This window comes from Cyphellophora attinorum, assembly GCF_001299255.1.
Source record: "Cyphellophora attinorum strain CBS 131958 chromosome Unknown Contig12, whole genome shotgun sequence".
In the NCBI taxonomy this organism is placed as follows: Eukaryota; Fungi; Ascomycota; class Eurotiomycetes; order Chaetothyriales; family Cyphellophoraceae; genus Cyphellophora; species Cyphellophora attinorum.
This window is the reverse complement of record NW_017253240.1, coordinates 43,621-62,741: the sequence shown is the minus strand read 5'-3', so window position 1 is coordinate 62,741 and position 19,121 is coordinate 43,621. Positions and strand designations below refer to the sequence as shown.

At 55.3% G+C, this 19,121-nt stretch overlaps 6 protein-coding genes across 6 annotated transcripts; 3 read left to right on the top strand and 3 right to left on the bottom strand.

Moving 5' to 3' along the window:
* Window positions 1–936: 936 nt before the first annotated feature.
* AB675_7458 (Fluoroacetate dehalogenase) lies at window positions 937–1,962 on the top strand (the record flags this gene model as incomplete). Its single annotated transcript, XM_018147828.1, has 3 exons — window positions 937–1,085; window positions 1,147–1,423; window positions 1,570–1,962. The coding sequence occupies 3 exons, from the start codon at window positions 937–939 to the stop codon at window positions 1,960–1,962; spliced, it is 819 nt and encodes a 272-aa protein (XP_018000242.1).
* A 249-nt stretch (window positions 1,963–2,211) lies between these two features.
* On the bottom strand, window positions 2,212–3,651 carry AB675_7457 (6-hydroxy-D-nicotine oxidase; the record flags this gene model as incomplete). The annotated part of the gene is made up of 1 exon (XM_018147827.1): window positions 2,212–3,651. One exon carries the CDS (start codon window positions 3,649–3,651, stop codon window positions 2,212–2,214), a length of 1,440 nt encoding a protein of 479 aa, XP_018000321.1.
* Window positions 3,652–5,805: 2,154 nt separating this feature from the next.
* Window positions 5,806–6,789, top strand: AB675_7456 (Vacuolar protein sorting-associated protein IST1; the record flags this gene model as incomplete). Its single annotated transcript, XM_018147826.1, has 1 exon — window positions 5,806–6,789. The coding sequence occupies one exon, from the start codon at window positions 5,806–5,808 to the stop codon at window positions 6,787–6,789; it is 984 nt and encodes a 327-aa protein (XP_018000545.1).
* A 258-nt stretch (window positions 6,790–7,047) lies between these two features.
* On the top strand, window positions 7,048–8,369 carry AB675_7455 (uncharacterized protein; the record flags this gene model as incomplete). The annotated part of the gene is made up of 2 exons (XM_018147825.1): window positions 7,048–7,902; window positions 7,962–8,369. 2 exons carry the CDS (start codon window positions 7,048–7,050, stop codon window positions 8,367–8,369), a joined length of 1,263 nt encoding a protein of 420 aa, XP_018000410.1.
* Window positions 8,370–9,322: 953 nt separating this feature from the next.
* AB675_7454 (DNA repair helicase rad15) lies at window positions 9,323–11,715 on the bottom strand (the record flags this gene model as incomplete). Its single annotated transcript, XM_018147824.1, has 2 exons — window positions 9,323–10,066; window positions 10,123–11,715. The coding sequence occupies 2 exons, from the start codon at window positions 11,713–11,715 to the stop codon at window positions 9,323–9,325; spliced, it is 2,337 nt and encodes a 778-aa protein (XP_018000261.1).
* Window positions 11,716–17,940: 6,225 nt separating this feature from the next.
* On the bottom strand, window positions 17,941–18,903 carry AB675_7452 (uncharacterized protein; the record flags this gene model as incomplete). The annotated part of the gene is made up of 1 exon (XM_018147823.1): window positions 17,941–18,903. One exon carries the CDS (start codon window positions 18,901–18,903, stop codon window positions 17,941–17,943), a length of 963 nt encoding a protein of 320 aa, XP_018000431.1.
* Between the last annotated feature and the right edge of the window lie 218 nt (window positions 18,904–19,121).

Below are 19,121 nucleotides of genomic sequence, written 5' to 3'. Positions count from 1 at the left end.
GGATCGGGATTGGCACAATGCGGGTTGCTGCAGGCAGGATCGAAATGCAGGATCTCGTCGGCTGTGATGCGATGCACGTGCAAACGTCGTACGGGAGTTGTTGGATGCCGTTGGTGATGACTTCGTCGTGCAATGATCACAGTCAAGTTGGTGGAACACGTGAAAAGACGCGCCTAGGAGAAAGGAGATTGTCGCAGTCGCGCTGATTCGATGCCGCCTAAACTTTTGATAAATTGGTGTTGGCTTTGCGGTCCGCTGCGTTGCCCGGAGACCCCTGTAACAGCATCATTTGAGCCGCCAAAAGACCAGCGATGTGGGCGATAGCACGTGACTACGCTGGGAGGGATTCAAGCCAAGACTCATCAGCGCTAGGTGGCAGTCTCGCCAGCGCGTCTTCAGACACGCTGCGAGTAATCTACACGCTCCCTATCGAATGACGGCTCTCATCAACGTCTGAGACGCGTCCCACACAGAATGAGCGACAAGACTGAATGCGATTGAAATGTCTCCGCACAAAAAATGCTCAACATCGTGAAAGCCGGCGTCTACCAACAACGAAGTCCAACATTCTCAACGACTGTACTCGTCGTCAGTCTCTGTGCCTCTACATCGTGGCCGCAAAATGCCATTGCCATCGCGAACCACGGTGCACGTCGTCGGGCCGACCACGGCACGAATTTCGCAAGACTTGCCTGAGGTAAGTAAGTTTCTTCAAAGCATGATGCCGAAGCAGCATGACGTGGGGTAAGATCTGCTCTGCTCTATACGCCGCCGTTCCTGCATTGGTCTGCATCCGACAGCTCGGGAGATGACCGTCAGAGATGATGCTGCTTGTACACCTATGACAAATCGGCCGAGGTGTTTTGTATGATACAAGTATACTGATCCCTAACCTCTCATACCCCTGATTATACCAAGCATCGCTGAGACGCCATCATGGCCGCCGTCACCACCCAGAAGCTCTTCTCATCCCACCAGCTCACCCACAATGTCACCAAGCTCTCCCCAGGCCAGCAAGTGCACAGCTATTCCTCTGACCTTGGACCCGACTCACCAGTACTCACCCTGATTCACGGCTACCCTCAGTCCGCCTACGAGCAAGTCTCCCTTTCCCAGCAACAGCACCACCTACTAACACTCTCCCAGATGGCGCTACCTCGCACCCCTCCTCAAATCCAAAATCTCCCTCTTCATCCCCGAACTCCCCGGCTACGGCATCTCCCACCCCCAACAATCCAACGACAAACGCTCCATCGGCACCAGCCTCCTCCAAGCCCTCACCTCCATCTTCGGCCCTGACCGCCGCGTCATCCTCGGCGGCCACGACCGCGGCGCCCGCATCTGCCACCGCCTAGCCGTTGACGCCGCCTCTGGCTCCGGCCTACCCAACATCACCGTCCTCGGCGTCGTCATGCTCGATATCGTGCCTACGATCGTGCAATGGGAAGCTTCGCTAACCCGCGCGTCGCGGCGGGCTATTTTCACTGGCCGCTGCTTGCGAATGTGGACATTGCTGTCACGATGCTGAAAGCTATGGGTGGTGGGAATTGGGCGCGGTCTGCTAACGAGCGGATCGCTGGGCCATCGGCTGTCGGCAAGGAGCGCGTGGCTGCCGATGGCGCGTTGGACGTCTATGGTGAGTTGTTTGATAGCGAGGAGGTGATCCGGTACACTGCCGAGGACTATAGGGCGGGAGCACAGGAGGATGTAGATTTGCAGAAAGAGGATCAGAAGGCAGGCAGGAAGATTGCGGTGCCGACGTTGGTCATGTTCAGCAAGGCGAGACTGGGGATGACGCTTGACGTGGAGGATAGTTGGCGGAGCTGGGTGGCAGATGGGGTCGATTACAAGGGTGTGGGAGTCGGAGATGAGAGGGGACATTACCTGCCAGAAGAGGCGCATGAGGACGTGTACGAGGAGGTGGTCAAGTTCATCGAGAAGGTCGCCACCAAGAAGGATTAGTGTTACGGAGTCGATTCTCGACCAGGTCTACTTTCAATTACTGATCAACAGGAAATCAGACTCGCTTGAGTACGCCTGTCCATGGATTGAGTCAGCTTCCCCTCAATTTTGGTCTATGTACAACGTCTGCTCGTCTACTGATTAGGAGCGGAGAGTACAGCAAAACTCTCTTGCCCTCGTCTCCTTATGTTCATGCCGGCGTCACCGCGAACAACTTATTGAATAAGTTGCCTGGATCGTATTGGGCTTTCAAGCCCTGTAGTTTTCCATAATTCTCCCCAAAATATCCCTACTCCGCTCATCATAATGATCATAATTCCCATAGAACTGTGTCGCCCGCTTTTTCCCTACAACGCTCGCCGGCGCCTCCCCTCCCCCGCCCACCTCCTTCGAACTATGCTCCTCCAACTCCTTCTTCCACATCTCATTCATCTCCCGCGCCCACAACCGACACGTCTGGTCGTTCTTGGGGTCCGTCCAGATTGGACAGATCATCCCGTTGAAGTGCAGGCCGCGGTTCGCGAAACACCCGTGGTCCAACTCGTTAATCTTCGCAGGGTCGAAGAGCTCCCAGAGGAGCATGCTAATACCGGCGTCCGGGTTCGCGTCCATGAATTTCGTGTACTCGTCAAAATTCTTTTGCGCGAATTCGGGCCGGATGGGGAGTTCGAAGGCAGCGCCTTTCATGCTGGCGCGGAGGCCGTAGGGCGGGGCGAGGAGGTTGTTGATTGTGGGGTAGGGGACCATGGTGGTTGTGTTTGCTACGGGGCCGATGTCGATGAGTTCTTTGTAGACTGTTTCGGCTTCGTCTTTGGTGCCGAAGTAGATTACTGGGGTGAGGATCATGGTTGCGCCTCCGGCGTCGGGTGGGCGGGCGAAGCCTAGGCCGCCGCCGCCTTTGCCGTTGACTTTGGTCTTGCCGGTTTCGGGGTCGATCATGTAGAGGTTGTTGACGGCGGTGACGAGCTTCTCGAGGATACCGGGTGCGGGTGGGTAGACGAGCATGCCAGCCCAGACTTCGGTGTTCTCGAGCTTCTTGGCTTGGAGGACGAACTCGGTGGCCACACCGAAGTTCTGGCCTGCTCCGGACAGAGCCCAGAAGAGGTCAGGGTTCTGTGTTTTGGAAGCGCGGATGATTTCGCCTGATGCAAGGACGAGTTCGACTTCCAGCAGATTATCGATGACGAGACCGTACTGCCCGCTGAGCCAGCCGTATCCTCCGCCAAGTGTCAGTCCACCTACACCTGTATCCATCACTGTGCCACCGACGGTAGCGTATCCGAACTTATAAGCCTCCTCGTCAACGTCGCCCCAGTTAGCCCCACCACCGATTACCAGGACCTCCCGTTCTTTGTCGAATGTGACCTTGCGCATCTTGCCAAGATCAAAGAGAAGGCCTCCGTCTGTCGAGCTGGCGCCGGCGGTCGAGTGACCTCCACCCTTTACGGCGAGGTCGAGGTTGTTCTCGGACGCATACTTCACGACTTTGGCGACTTCGTCGGCAGTCGTAGGCAAGATAGACACACCAGCAGGCTTGCTGGCTGCCATAGACCAGCGCTTGATCGTGTCATGGTAGCCGGAGTCATCTGGTGTTACCACAGTTGCGGAGGTCCCCGCAAGTAACTGCTTGATAGCATCGATATCGCGGGGCGAGACCTTGGACTTGGATGTTGGTCCGAGTGAACCCATTTTGATGGTTGAAATGTGTCGGAATGTTGTCGAAGCAAAATTCAGCAGAAAAGTGCTCTCACTGGCTCGAGAGATGTGCCGCTCTTGCAGATGTATATCTTTCTTCACGTGTATTAGATAAGGCAACCCAGAGGGTCCTGGTGGGGCTCGGGGAGTGAGGTGGGTTCAGCCACTCACGGCAGGGGCAGGTAGTCCAGTCTTGCTGTCTCTTGATCTTACCTACAAGAAGGGCGTTGAATCCCGAGCTGAAACGTCTGTCTAACAGAAATGATCCGGTACTCAAGCTATCGCATCGAAACAGGCAAGTTTGCGACTGGCAGGGGCACAGTAACAGGGGCGATGAGTTATACTCTCCAGGGTCCAGCACCGAGGCAGCTCCAATTGCTTACCGCTTCATTTTGGGGCCTGTTACTGGATTCTGCTAGAGCGTACTTGAACATCTCCAAGCGTGTTTATCAGGGCTCGAGCATTGTTGGCCCTTTCTTCGAATTTGGCATCGGCACCCATACGTGCAGAGTTGCGAGCGCTGTCCGGCCGTGTAGTATTCGTACAGCAGAGATTCCGGTCCGCAGAGTTCATTGGCAGATGGCGAGTCAGCAATGCGATCGATGATGACCTGGAGGTGCTGACATGGCGGAGAGTTCTGGCTCTCTTCGCCACTCCGCACAGCCAGGGAACATCATGCCATTTCGATCGTCGTCGTTGCAGCCGTTGCTCGGCTAGGCCCGTGTTCTTCCCTTAATGTCGTATAAATGCTCCAGGTAAGCAATGAAGTTGTTTGACGTCTTCATGGGTTGCCGCGTCACAAACCTTGGAAGGCAAATCCTTGGCGGTAGTGCCTGCCCGGGGATCCGAGTACGGGCCCTGTGCAACCTGCCGCCTCAACCGAGTACGAGGTCTGGTGGAAATGAGAAGCCACAATCGCAGAACACGAGGCTAGGTATCACGCTCTAGTAGCGGACGTGTAGCGTGAATACAGAACAGAACGGCGACGATCATCGTTGAGAGAAGGGCCATACTCGAGCGTTGACAATCACATTTATATTCTTTGCCATTGGGGCGCTCTGCCTGCAGTGGAGCAATGGATGGCGAACAGTAGCATGATATCGCTCAGAGAACAATAGCAACAGCCGAGAAGACATCGTCATCAAGCGCGATTACGATGATACTGAATTGACCTGGCGCCGACGGTCTTCGGTAACGAGGTCGCTGACAACGTAGCCGACATGTCCATTAATGCGCCCGTACTCGGACTCGCACTTGCAGCCTAGGCAGAGCTGGAGCTGGTGCACCGGCTCCGCTACTCTGCGAAGCGTCGTGATCTGTAGACGAAGATCTGCTTGATCATTGCGCTGCATGGCTCACAGTACAACGATGTGAGAGACCGCATCATTCAGGAGTAGCTTGCTCGCCGGTCAGACCTGCCTGGGACGTACTGGCCTTGCTTGGCCGGGTATTCGTCGCAGTCGTCTGCCGTGTTCGCTGTTGCTATCACATTCCTGGTGTCTTGATCACTTCCTCATCCTCTGAAACCTTCGAGCCGCCCAGCATCAAAGCCTATCTCGACGAGTGGTGAACGTCAACGACGAGCTGGTGAGGATTCGGCTTCACATCAGCCAGGCGGAAAGCAGCTGTCATGGCAGGCTTCGAAGCCTGGCGGAAGGTGCAAGATGGTGAAGATGGATCAACAGAATGAAGATGAGGCAACCATATTTCTTGGCTCTTGGTGGGGCGACGGCGTGAGGCATTGAATGCAATTGCACTGGGCATGCTCGTAGGTTTCCTTCTGTTGCTGATGCGTTGATAGCAATCGAACATTCTCACTTATCACGCCCTCCTGTCGACATTCAGTGCTGGCATACTCGACCTCCGACAAGCCACCGGAAAAGTACATGTAGTGCGTCACTCACTCAGCCAAAGTACCACCGACACCCCCGCCCGCATCCGACTAGTTCCTCCTCAGCATTCGCACTCCCGTCCCGATCTGCACATCACTGCAGCACTCGAAGCAGCGTTGAGGGCGTTGACAAGGCTCAGTGGCTCTTGAAGCTTCACGCCGATACAGTATCGAAGTCACTGTGCGCAGACCTTGTCCTGGACTCGTAGCACGAGCCGTTTCGCCAAATCGGCCTCAACAGCACACCGGTCGTCAATATGCCAGCTCTCACACCCGCCACAGTCAAGCTGAAGTCGACTCTGCGTCTCCTCATCCCTCGTCTCCGAAATGCACAGAAGAAAGACACAGCCCTCTCCGTCGCTGCCCGGCGCGAGATGGCCGACCTCCTAGCCACAAATCGGGAAGCCTCTGCCCGGATACGCGTCGAGAACATCATACACACTGACATTACAGTCGAGCTGATGGAGATCCTCGAGCTGTACGCCGAACTGCTGCTTGCAAGAAGTGCCATGCTCGATCTACGGGACAAGCTGCTGAAGGAAGGTGGTGACAACGCAGACGAAACACAGGCTACAGGGTTGGAAGAGGCGGCAGCAAGTCTGGTCTACGCTGCACCGCGGCTGCCGAGGGACATCAAAGAGTTGGGGCTGGTGAGGAACTTGCTGATCGAGCGATTCGGGAAAGAGTGGACTGTCAAAGTGTCGGAAAATGCAGAGGGCGAAATGGTGCCGAAACGAGTCACTGAGAAATTGAAGATGGACGTGCCCAAGGAGGCGTTGGTGCAGGCATATCTGGAAGAGATCGCTCGGAGCTACGCCGTTGACTGGCCACGGAGGAATTACGAGCTTGAGAATGCACGTGATGAGGTAGATGACGAGGACGACGATGACGGTGGGCCCAAAGAGCAGCCTATCCTCGCCGATGGCGCACAGTCAGTCTCTACTCCTTCGAAAGCGCCTGGCAAAGTCGATCTCAGCAATCTCAACTCCGTCAGTGCGACGCCGCCGAAGGGTCTGGACCCGGAAGGAGCACGAAGTCCTGTCAGTGTGGCGCCTCCTGGTGCGAGAACCGACAACCCGACGCCGTCCGTCAAGTTGCCAGGTGGTGGAACGGCGGCGCCGAAGAAGTCGAGTGCAGCGAATGCTTCGAAGGGATCGGGTGCGGCGAAAGCTGGAGGTCCTGGAGGTAGCGTACCGACTGTGGATGATCTGGCCAAACGATTCTCGGCGTTGAAGAGATGACATGTCCCTATTCGATATCGATTGACAGCTTCACTCTTTGAGACGACCTGTCCACGTCGCATGCCCTGCACGCATGTTCGAGCCGTTTCTAAGCGCACTAAGCTAGTCATTTGTTTGCACTGCTGTGCCTCACCACAGATCCGACAAGCGCCTCGTTTGGATTGAAAGCGTATAGATTTCGACTAGCTGAGGCACGCACTTCTCCAATACCAAGTCTAGCAAGTTCAACCACATCTTAACAACTTGATACCGATGACCATGGCTGCGCCTGACAACTATCATAATGTTCCCCTTCATGATCTGGATTCACCTCCCTCGCACGACAGGGCATATCGCAGCTGGACCGAAGAACTTGCCAACAGACCCGGCTCGATACCATCCTACACGCCTAGTCTGCCTGCAAGGCCTGTGAAAAGGAAGGATTACTGGAAGACGGTTGTCCTCGCGATCCTGGCTATCGTCGTGGTGGGCCTGGTCATCTTTGCTGTGGCCAAGGTTGCCCAGCCGCACGCAAAGCAAGCAGAACCACAGCCACGATCTTCGCCGCCGCTGCTCGGAAATCTCATGACGGAGACCATCACTGCCTCAACAACTCCTGTGTCGATAGCAACAAGCACGGCGTCATCCACATCGACAATGATTACTACCATTGTTGTTACTGCCTCGACTGTCGAGACCAGCTCCAATTTGGTACAAACGGTCGTGACGCCCTCCCCAACAGTTTTCACCACTACCGCTAGAGTAACAAGCACTGCCATAAGCACTTCCGCGGTCACAGAATCCCAGACCATAAGTCCGAGCCAAGATCCAGAGCCATCGACAATCACCAAGTCAGCTACGGAGTCCGCTACCGTGACTACTACAGCATCTGCTTCGACGCAGACTACCACAGCCACAACGGAGGTTCCAGAGCCGACGACTACCAGTACGAAGACTGTGCACAAGACGACTACTTCTGCATCAGTGGACGTCGTTACTACGATCAAGCCATCGACTATCACCAACCAGGCTACCGTGACTGCTACGTCAACGGAGAGAGCGAAGCGAGGGCTGGTATCTACTTCCGGCGCCTCGAGTGAGGGCTTTCCAACCGACTTGCGTCATGCGTTCGAGGTATGATCTCCGCCTGAACGCCAGCTGTTTCACACCACTAACCTCATAATCCCTAGTAGGCTAGCAGCAGATCTGTCTTTCACAAGTTCCATGCACGCTATCTCAAGATGATCACCAAAACAAGAACGCATACCACAACTTCCCTCAGCACCTCCACGTCCACCGACGTCTCGCTGACCAGGATCACGGTGACGACGACTACGACCTCAGTGACCACTGAGCCAGGTCCTACCGCTGCGGACCCACGACCCGATGAAACTGGCCGGCCTGCCAATACTCCTGGTGGCGAGCCCGCATCGTCCTCGAGCCCAGCTCCCACTCCACCACCTCCACCACCTCCGTCACCAGCCCCAGAGTCAGGAGCTGCGAGCAAAACGGAGAGCAGTCTCAAAACAGTCACGACCCACTGCGTCTGGCAACACGAGCATTCGGTCTGTTATCCCAATCGGGCGGTGTCGCTGGAGTAGGAGCACATCGCAATTCTCGCTTCCGCTCAAGCATCGACGACTACCGACACCACTTTTACGACGATCACGACTTCCCCTAAACCTCCCGGCGAGCAAAGCTACGATTCTCCGCTGCCTCCGTCTGCTGCGCCAACGAATCCCAAACCCTTCTCCCACTCCAACGCCCTCAGAGTCGAACACGCCGAGCAAAACTGAAGACACTTCCGAGCACTCCACGAAAGTCTGCCTGTTCTACGAGCATAAGGCACCTTGTCGATCATAGCAACAAGGAACCTCAGCGTACATCGTATTGGGGTCGCACCAACGCCACGGTTGCCGTCTGCGTCAGCATCGCCACCAGTCCCAAGCCCCAGAAAACCCCTTTCACTCCCACGGCCCCAAACGCCCTACCTTCCGCGATACCCACCCCTTCTCTCCCAGCAATTGCAGCATGATTGCCCAACGCACCACCGAAAGCCGACCCAACGACCAACCATTCCTCGCGGCGCACTGCTCGCTCCCACTCTACCTTTCACTAATAGCCTGCGGCGCGACTAGGGAATTGCTCGCTCCGCTCGCCTGGGGCGGTGAGGAGGTGGTGGCCCTTACGGGCCACCACCTCCCCTCGCCTCCCCCACACCGTCCCCTAGCGCGGGTAGGGGAAGTTAAGGTGGGATGTGTGGCATGGTGATTCCTCGCCACCTGACTCAGAGCGACCTAGGAAGAACAGGAAGAGTGCACTGTTGTGCAGTATGCGGCTGTGCGGAGTGCTATAGCGCGGAAGACGGCGTGCAAAACGGTCACTCGAGGGACGAGGTCAGGCCGGTCGAGGTGGTGGAGATGACTTGTGGGGATGGGCTTGTTGGTGTTGCGGGACGGGTTGGTGATGGGAGGATTGGGATGTGAAGTGTACATGATACGTGGTGGCGGACCTCAGGATGAAGAATCATGCAGTTGAAATCATTTATAGCTAATTATGCCGTGGCGTCCAGATTCATCAAGTCTTCATCTGCGATATCGCCTGCATCGCCAAATTCATCCACGCCTGCGCCATTGGTGTGCCCATTCGTGCCGTTGCCATTGGGGAGGCCTCTATCGGGCAGATAGTCCATCGCATCAATCCCATCGCGTCCATAATCGCCCTCACCCTTTGCGCCTCGCTGCTCCCGCTGGAACAGCTCGAGTTCCTCAAAGCTCCAGCTGTCTTTGCCCTTCAGAGCTGCTACGCCTTCCTTCTCTGCGCCGCGTTGCTGGATGGCTGTCTCGAGTGGTTGGGCGATCCCACGCAGGAACTTTCGCGCCATTCCGACCGCTGCGTCTGTGCTGAGGTTCGTGTGGTTATCGAGAATCTCATCTGCGATCCATCGGGGTAGTTGGTTGCGGCGCTTGATGAATCTGTTGTCTGCCAGCACCATTATTCCGTAGTCGTCCTTGCCACGCAACACACGTCCTAGACACTGCGCGGCGTGGCGCATGGCGTCGAAGGAGAGGAAGTCGTTGGGCGGTATTCGGTAGGTGTCGTTCAGGAACTCTAGTCGTGCTTTCAGGATTCGTGATTCGGTGTACTGGTATGGTGCTCCCAAGCACAGCACAGTGCGGCCGTAGTGGTGGTCGAAATCGATACCTTCGGAGACCTTGCCGCGGGCGACGCACAACAGGATGGCGCCTTTGCCATTCTCGCAGGCTGTGCGATATGTTTCGAGTGCAAGTGAGGTTTCCTGCGCGTCAGGTGTTTCGACGAGGATGAGCTTGTAGTTCCAGATCTGTCGAGAACGCCCATGCCTTGCCACATGGAGATGATCATTTCCATGTATAGGTATGAGGGAAAGAAGACGACGAGTCCATCGGGAGTGATCTTGGCGAACTCGTAGAGGAGGGCACCGTAGTTTCGCACCACTCCTGGATCGGATCGATGGGTGAAGGAAGAAGTCAGCTTCTGCTGGTCGCTGCCTTTCGAGATGATGAGCGGGAGGAACGAGCGTCGAGCGAGGGACATCGGGTACGATTCTTGCAGGACGGTGGTGAAGTTGAGCATTTTCGGATACATTTCGAGAGGTGAGATTGTGCCGGAGGTGATGATGACGGAAGAGAATCGTTCGAAGACCGGCTTGATAGCGATGGAGGCGTCGAGGCAGGTGAAATGCAGGATCGGATTTGGCACAGTGGCTTGATCGGTCTCGTATGGTTCCAGGATGAGTAAGAAGCCCGTCTCGTAGGTTGCGACTAAGGTTGCGAAGGTGGCTACTTCTTGCAGAGGTTGGAAGTCCTCGATGTTGGTGAGCTCGAGCGTCCGGACGAGCGAGGTCAGTCGCTCGGCGCAGAAGCGGAGTGGCTTCCTCTCGATGAATGTCAAAGACTTGAGATGGGCGAGGAAGGAGGGCGGTGTCTCTTGGATCACGTAGAGCACTTTCATGCGGGTCTTGAGGTATTCGATGAAGCGCTTCAGAAAGGCGACAAAATGCTCTGCTCTTCTGATGTTGCCGGGCACCGCCTCTTTCAGGAGGTCGTCGGGCAGTGTCGGGTTGGCCATAAAGGCATCTTCTGACCTACCTTCATCGGCGAGTTGCAAGCCTTGGACGAGCTTGGAGTATTCATCTTGAAGTTTCTGCTGGTCTGTGGCATTCATCTCCTCGATCTTGCGCTCGAGGTTGTTCGCACCGCGGGTGGCTTTTCGGAGGGAGTCTTCGGTGATGTCGATAGAGAGGGACTCGATGCAGACATTGTCAATGTTGTGGGCTTCGTCGAAAACCACGATGCAGTCTTTGGACAGCTCTTTGGAGACTCGTTCGGCGATTTTGGGATCGAGTAGGTAGTGGTAGGAGTAGATGATGATGTTGCAGAAGGGCATCATTCGTCGGGCGGAGAAGTATGGGCATTGTTTGTGCTGCTCGCCGTACTGGAGCAGGCCGTCGAGGGTGAAGACACCAGAAGGCAGGAGGTTGTGTGGTTCGAGCAGGTCGAGGTTGTCGTGGTAGACGCAAACATCGACCGCTTCGCCTCGTTCCTTCTTCTCTTTGACGAAGCCGGCGGTCAGACTACGACATCTGGCATCGACGACGGCACCACTCTTCTCGCGCTTGACGGACGGATGGAGGCACAGGTTCTTTCGACTTGTCAATCCCAAGCCTCGAAAGTCTTCCTCGTAGCGTAGCTGTTCTGTTCGGAACTTCATCAGTCGTTTCAATTCGGCAAGAGCCTTCTCGATCTCGGACATGGTACGTGAGCAGTAAATCAGCTTGCGATGCTCTGGGTAGAACTGCTGATAGGCGACGATCAGGGACAGCAAGGAGATGGTCTTGCCAGTGCCCGAGGGCATCTCCAGGACACAGTGGCCGCCAGCGTCCAGCGTCCGCTTGAGATCACACATGTAGGCATACTGTTCGGATATATCCTCCCGTATGGGAAGAGCACCGGCAAGTCGTCGATGAAGAACTTCATCTTGACCGCTGCAGGCTGATCGTCACCTGTACCTCATGCTCATCAAGAATCAACACTCCAGAGGGAGACCGCCTGGAGGATGCGAGGTAATAACCAAGTCGTCGACCTCCAGGATGATACGTATGAAAGAAGTGAGGTCTGAGTCATGGCAGAGTACCTTATTTCTGAGCTGAAAGTGAAGCCACCGAAATCGAACGCGGTAGGCGCGTCTTTCACTTTTTTGCCCCGCGTGACGTCAATGTCTTTACATTATTTTTTTTCGACTCCCGAAGCAGTCACGGTCATGGTTTGATCGCACCTGCAGAGTCCTCCCTGGCGTAGTCAATTCATGCCTCGATTTTGAGGCAGTGAAGCCCAAGTGAGGCTCAGGTGAGAGATAATGATCGATCACCGTATCCCAGATTTCGACACAGAGGCCGCTCTGGCAAGATGAGCAGCAAAAAGTTCAAGTCCCAGGCATCGAGTGCCCGTGCCGCCAGCACCGCCTTCGGAGCCGCTTCGTCCTTTGCTTTTGGCGGCGGCGCGTCTACATCGAGCAAGCTCTCGTACATCACAGAGCAGCCCGACCTCTCAGCCATCTCGGACCCCGCCCTCGTCGTTTCGTTCCGGAATCTCGGCAAGAAAGACAGCACAACAAAGGCAAAGGCCCTCGAGGACATACAAGAACATCTCAAGAAGGCGGAAGCCAATGTGGAAGAGGCGATTATAGCAGCATGGACCGAGATCTACCCTCGTACTTCTATCGACAACGATCGCCGAGTACGGCAGCTGGCTCACGCCCTTCAAGGAGCCATCACAGTCGCAGCAGGGAAGAGGATTGCCCCAAGGCTGGCCAGTGTCGTCGGTGCGTGGCTATGTGGTCAATTCGACAGCGACCGTACTGTCGCAAAGGCCGCCTCGCAGGCCCTGGTACACGCATTCGCAGCGGAAGAGAAACGGGGCGCCCTCTGGAAGGTATACAAGGACGCCTTGCTCGACTACGCGGACGATGCCGTTCTCGTCCAGTCCGTCAAGACCCTCAGCGACGAACGTTCTACAAGCAAAGATGACGCCGAGTCAAAGTACGCGCGCGTATGCGGCTCAGCCATGAACATGCTGGCTCGGCTCATCACAGCCAACTCGGCCAATCCAGACTTCCACACCTCAGCAAGCCGAATCCTCTCCGAATCGAAGATGTGGGACATGGTATCGCATGACGATCCGTACCTGAGGCGAAGCATATGCTCTCTAGCCACCGTCGCATGTTCCGAATTCAAGACTGAGCTAGATTGGAACGTCGTGAGCTCAAGATTCCTGTACAAAGGCCTTGCCCAAGACCAGCTGGGTTCTTCCTCCCAATTCTCCCAGGCGCTTTTGGCTCTCACTGAGGCAGAGCCCTCCCTGTGGACCTCATACTATTCTGGTAAGAAATCACCACAAGACAGGTTGTGTCAGTACCTGAAGAACGGCTCGTTTCGTGGGAACGCGGATGTATGGCGGCACACGGCTGTACTCATCAAGCGCATTCCACCTCCTGCTCTGGCAAAAGACCGTGCAAACATCACCACCGAAGACGTCAACTCCATACTCGACTCATTGCTTGCTGGTATCTCTAATCCCGACGAACCACGTCTCAATCTCACAGCTGCCTGGACTTGCTACACCGACGCTTTGTTCCTGCTTCTGTCACTATTGCCGGACGCCAAGAGTCGCGAAATGGTATTCGAAGATCGGATCTACGCGATGATCTGGCGGTATCTGGAAAGCACCAAAGCATTTCCGGCGTCATCCGCCAGCGCCCTCCTCGACCAGATCGCATCGAATGTGGCCAAAAGTGGCTTGCAGGCCCCTCTTGCCCGAGTCTGGCCCCTCTTGACATCAAAACTAACAGAGACAATGCGCTTGTCCCTGCCAGAGTCCTCCAAGGAGTTCAACAACTCTCAGCTCAACGTTGCTGCCACAGCGAACAGGCTGTTCAAGACAGAGGCCCGTTTCTCAGAGCATACTAGCCTTGTGGAGTCGGACGTCTTGCAGCAAGCGTTCTCGCAAGGGGACGAAGAGTTGCTGACTTCTTCCACACAAACTTTGAAAGACCGGGAATTCAAGCCATTCGGCTGTGCAGCCGTTCTGCTGTATCTGTCCGAGCAGAACCAGTTCCTACGGACGAGTTTTGCTCTGACTTCGTTCCTCGATCAGAACCTAGAATCACTTCTGAAGTCTCCTTCTTCGGATCGGATTGTGGCCTTGTGGCGCGTTCTTGAGCGCCCGACAAGTGATCTACTTCGGCCGCTTTTGAAGGGCAAGTCGGGGCGGGCTCTGGTGGCGACTCTTGCTGTCGCGTTGCCAGAAGACATCGAATCAGACCCACGCATCAGCAGCATGCTCAGCAGCCGCATCGGTGAGGCTGAGATTGTTGCTGCTCTCATTTCAAATCGTTCCCTTGGACATACCACACCCGTCAACCAATACTTCGACAAATTGCTTGCCGATACGGCCGCAGAGAGCCCCCCGGAACAACAGCAGTCGGCATTGTCGATGTTAGGTGCTATTGTCAAGGAGACGCAGACTTTGGCGGGGTTTGTTTCCAGTACTTATGCTGGCGACATCTTGGCACGGCTGCTGTATCTGGAAGACTCGCCAGATATGGACATTGCACGTCAGGCAGCGGAGTTGCGTTCGAGGCTCATTCCACGCGAAGCTGCAACGAATGGTGCCACCAACAGTGCATCCGTCAACATGAACGTCATTGCCGACCAGTTGAGCGGCAAGCAGCCTCTTATCGCGATCCTGTCTCTGGTCGAACTTGCAACAAGCCGACTTCGTGGTATGGAAAACAAGGCAGAACCCATCGCAGCTCTGTCTCTGACCGAGCCTACAACCGCCCAAGTCGAGGGCGATGGCAATTCATGGGAGCGTATTGCAGGACTGCTGCCCACGAAGGAGCAATGGAGAACCGCCATAGCGCCACACCTTGTCCGTCGGCGTCCAGCATCACTCGCAATAACAAGTCCTTTGCAGGGCGTGGTGTACACGCTCGCAGAGTCCTCCCAGGCTGAGGATCAACCAGTGCTGCGAGACAGCGAAGACTTCTCCATGGCTTTCCGGCTGGCCATCTACGCAGTCAAGCTCTGCAGCATCCCCTCGAGTCTACATCTGATCGATTTCGCAGAGCTTCGGGAGGCAACGCGATGGCTGCCACTCGCCCTGCAGCTCATCAACGAGAAGTTGAGTGTAGAGTCTGCGAACGAGATGTGGGTCAACTCGACTGCCGAAGTGGTCGAAGAAGCTGCCGATACACTGTCAGAGGGCAACGCGTTGGTTCAACGAATGCCCGGCGTTTTAGATGACTGGCTAGACATACGAGCCATCTCATCTGGCCGCGATGTGGAGGACTATGTCAGGGCGCTCTGTTTTGCACAGACTTTGTCACAGTCCACAGGCTACCGCTTCGAGTCTGACTTCGAACCGCAGATCACGCAATTTCATCGGTCGACCCAGCTGGTCCAGGATGCCGCCGTTGCTTATGGCGTCCGCGAGTTCATCTTCTCGTCTGTTCCTGGTCGCAAGGCTCTCAACGATCTTGTCAGCGTCGCGACAGATCTGAAGGTTGAAGGCCTCCCAGATGTGTCAAAGATGTCGCCTCTGATTCTGCTGAACATCATCCTCGACGGCAACACAGAGCCGCTCAGCGGCATTCTATCTCAGCGGCTCGTCTTCCTCATGCAGAACCTGGTGCGTCTACTGGAAGCAGCCACGCTTGACCTTCGAATCGAGGCTGAGATCCTGAAAGTCCTTGCTACCGTCATTCCAGCCGTGCGCGATATCTATGGAACTCATTGGCAGCAGATAGTGGACTCGCTGATTTCTACTTGGACCGAGCTGAACAGCTCCGACGATGATCTGCCTATGTTGTATGCTACACTGCGCGTGTATCAAGCACTCAAGACCATTACGGAGCCACACGATGAGGTCAACGAGGATCTACAGGAGGTCTGGGATGCGAAGAAGGAGGAGCTTCAAAAGTGTCTCCTGAATTGTCTCGACCTCCTCAATCAGCAAGCCAACGAGATAAACCAACCACGAGAGATATGTGCCCGGCTGCTCAGCCGTATGCTCCAGGGTGTCAAGGTCAAGGATACGCAGCGACTCTTGCGCCAGCTTTCGTCGAAATCTGAGCTTGTACAGGAGACGGCATTCCAGCTCATCTATGCAGGTGTGCCAGAGCAGCAAGAACAGCTGTCAGTTGAGATAGTCCTCGAAAAGCAGGTTGCACATTTGCCACCGGAATTGCTTGAGATTCTATCTGCAGAGTCGCCCGCCAGGGAGGCCTCTACTGTGCTGCGGGCCCCTCAGCCATCTCACAGAATCGACAAGAAGCGGTATTTGCTGGCATGGAAGTTGGTCTACAGACATTTCGACGGCGCCTCTCACAAGCTCCAGCAGATGTATGCTGATGAGCTAAAGTCGAAACAAACCGACCTCAGCGGCCTCCTTGACCATATATGTGAAGAGATACGCATCACACAAGGTCGGCCACTCGACGCGTCTAAATTTGATGTCGTCGATCAAGATGCCGTTGCCATCCAAGATCTTGGCGAGCAGTCGGACTTCTCCCAGCTTTCTGTCAACCTGTACTATCTCGTTCTCCTTCATACTCCCGACCTGGCGCGCACCTGGTATCTCAGTCAGAAGAACCGAATCAAATCGCCACTCGAAACATGGACGTCGAAGTACATTACCCCGTCTCTGGTAACGACATCATTCGAGGCCGTCTCCCAATGGGCCGAGTCCCAAGACAAGTCTGACTCTCCAATTGAGATCAAAACCAACATCCGCGCCTCCGAAGTCACCGCATCCATGGCCGTCGACGCCGACTCGCCGCCTATTTCCATCGCCATTGTCCTCCCTAGCGATTACCCACTCAATGTGCCGACCGTCATATCGAAGACTCGCGTCCTCGTGCCCGAGAAGAAGTGGCAGTCGTGGCTCAAGACCTTGCAGATCATCGCCTTCTCAACAGGAAGCATAATCGAAGCGCTGATCGCGTTCAGGCGGAATGTACTGGGCGTGTTGAAGGGTCAGACGGAGTGTGCGATCTGCTATTCGATCATCGGGACGGATATGCAGACGCCAAACAAGAAGTGTGGGACTTGCAAGAACACGTTTCATGGTGGGTGCTTGTTCAGGTGGTTCAAGAGCAGTAATAGCAGCACGTGTCCGTTGTGTCGGAACGCGTTCAGTTATGCATAGGTAGAGGTAGAGATGACGCGCCTTTGAGGCCGAGAGTTATGAGTTGATCGTCAGAACGCGATGTTTTAACCGTCAGTTCTAAGTGTATTGACCGTCAGAACTAAATGGCTTGAGCGTCAAATCAAAATGACTTGATCGTGAAATGAGTCTTGCTTGCGGTATGAGCGTTCTGGAATATTGACAGTACAGCGCCCGCCCTGGCTGGAAATTTCACAAAATCAGCGAAATCAGCGAAACCCAGTATTTGTGCCTCTAGCACCCTCCCTAGCAGGACTTTCATGATAGATCAATTCTGTGACCTGATGCGCTAGTGACGCTGAAATGCGGCTCATCTCAAGTCTGCTATTCGATCAGCCGCGAAGGCGTAGGCCTTCAGCGCCCTCCCCGGGTGGAAAAGCTCTGGAATTCGCGAAACAGTTGTGTGCCAACCCTCGCCCGGGCGGCCTTCGTCTAAGCAATTCCTGAGACTGCGTTTGAGGTGGAAGGGTATGAGACACTCGTGGAAGAGCTCAGTGGGCTTGACAGCGTGGTGGTCTTCCTCTTCAATGTGCTTTGCGTCGCTCCAGGCCGCGAGCTGGCAGGCCCGTGGTTGCACCAGCAGGCCTTGGAACGGAAGTGCGAGCTCGGTGACGGGTAGGAGTGGAACGAATGGCGGCTGCCTGGGTGGGCTCGATGGGTGGCTGCCTCTCTTTGATTGGCTGACGCATTCAAGGCAGTGAGGGGCGGAGAAGATAGCAGTAGTACAGTAGACACATAGCGGGTGAAGTTCCGAATACTGAAGAAGGCAATGACATGTTCATTATCTGCCTACGCCTACCTATGTAAAGTACAGGCGCCGACTCTCGCGCTTGATGCGGGACACAAAGTATCTGCACAAGCGCAGGAGCTGGCACTTGACCCTCGAAAGAGGGGTCCTGACTGCCGACTAGCCTCCGAGGACGTGGTTGCCTTCGGTGACAGCGGCGGCTGCAGGTCGACCGGACTGGTCCTGCGCCTTGAACTCGTTGTATGCCCGAAGCATATCCGGATGTACTTTTGATGTGTCCGGCAACGCAACGAAGTGGATGTCCTTTCGCCCCAAGTCGATGTCGAGAAGACAGTCGAATGGCACCTTCAAGCAGAGTCGAAGCAACGTCGGATGATTGCTACCAACCAAGTGCTGCACGATCTGTGTTGAGAAATTGGTCTTGAACGCAGCGTACCGCACGGCGATGTCTTTGACGTCTTCATAGAGCCGCTTGACTGCTGGCCGCAGTGTGGTCGCGTTGGGCAGGACTGTTGTAGCCTGACTGACTAAAGCGTGCCGCAGAACGCCGCATTTTTGGGCCTCTGTGAGGGCTCCCATTGGGCGGTCTTGACCTGTCGAGGCGCTCCAGGCAGGTAGACAAATTTCGGCTTCGACAAACTCGAGTAATCGGTTGTTGAGTTGGGAGATGCATCGGGATGTTTCTGCATTGGCGCGTTCATAGAACGGCATGAATTCGGTGATGTACTGATCGTAACTGCATCGTAATCGTGCTGGGGCTTCGAGCATGTCGAGCATGAGCGAATCTCGGTATCTCGTGAAGGTGCTGAACTGGGTCAGGATGTATTCGTTGAGTTTCTTCAGGTGTCGAAGGCAGTCGATGAGGCTGTTCGACATATCTGGTAGGGGGTCAGCTTGCTCGTCTTTCCAGGTTGGGAGATAGATTGAAAGTTGGAGCCAGTCGTCGGTAGTGCTATCACCACCACACTCACTGTTGTGGGGCCGGTGGCACTTGAAGCAGTAGGAATAGAGCTGTCTTGGTGCACCTTGCGAGAAGTCGGGAGAGGGTTGATCACTCTCCGGCATGACTTCCGGAATAGAATCATTACTTACGTCGCTTTCAGCAGCAACTTCAGGCGCCATTTGTGGCACAGTTTGCTTCACAGGCTTTGTTCTTTGGACAGCATGCTGGGAACTGGTGTCAGTCTCGTCGGCCACGCCGAAGTCAAGAGAACACGAGGTCATTCTGCCTCGCGTCACTCCGGTGCTCGAAGGTTCACGCGGAAGATTCAAATCATGGTCGCCGTTATCGGCGCCAGAGATTCGAGCTGTTGAATTCGCTTCATCAGCGTCGCTACTGG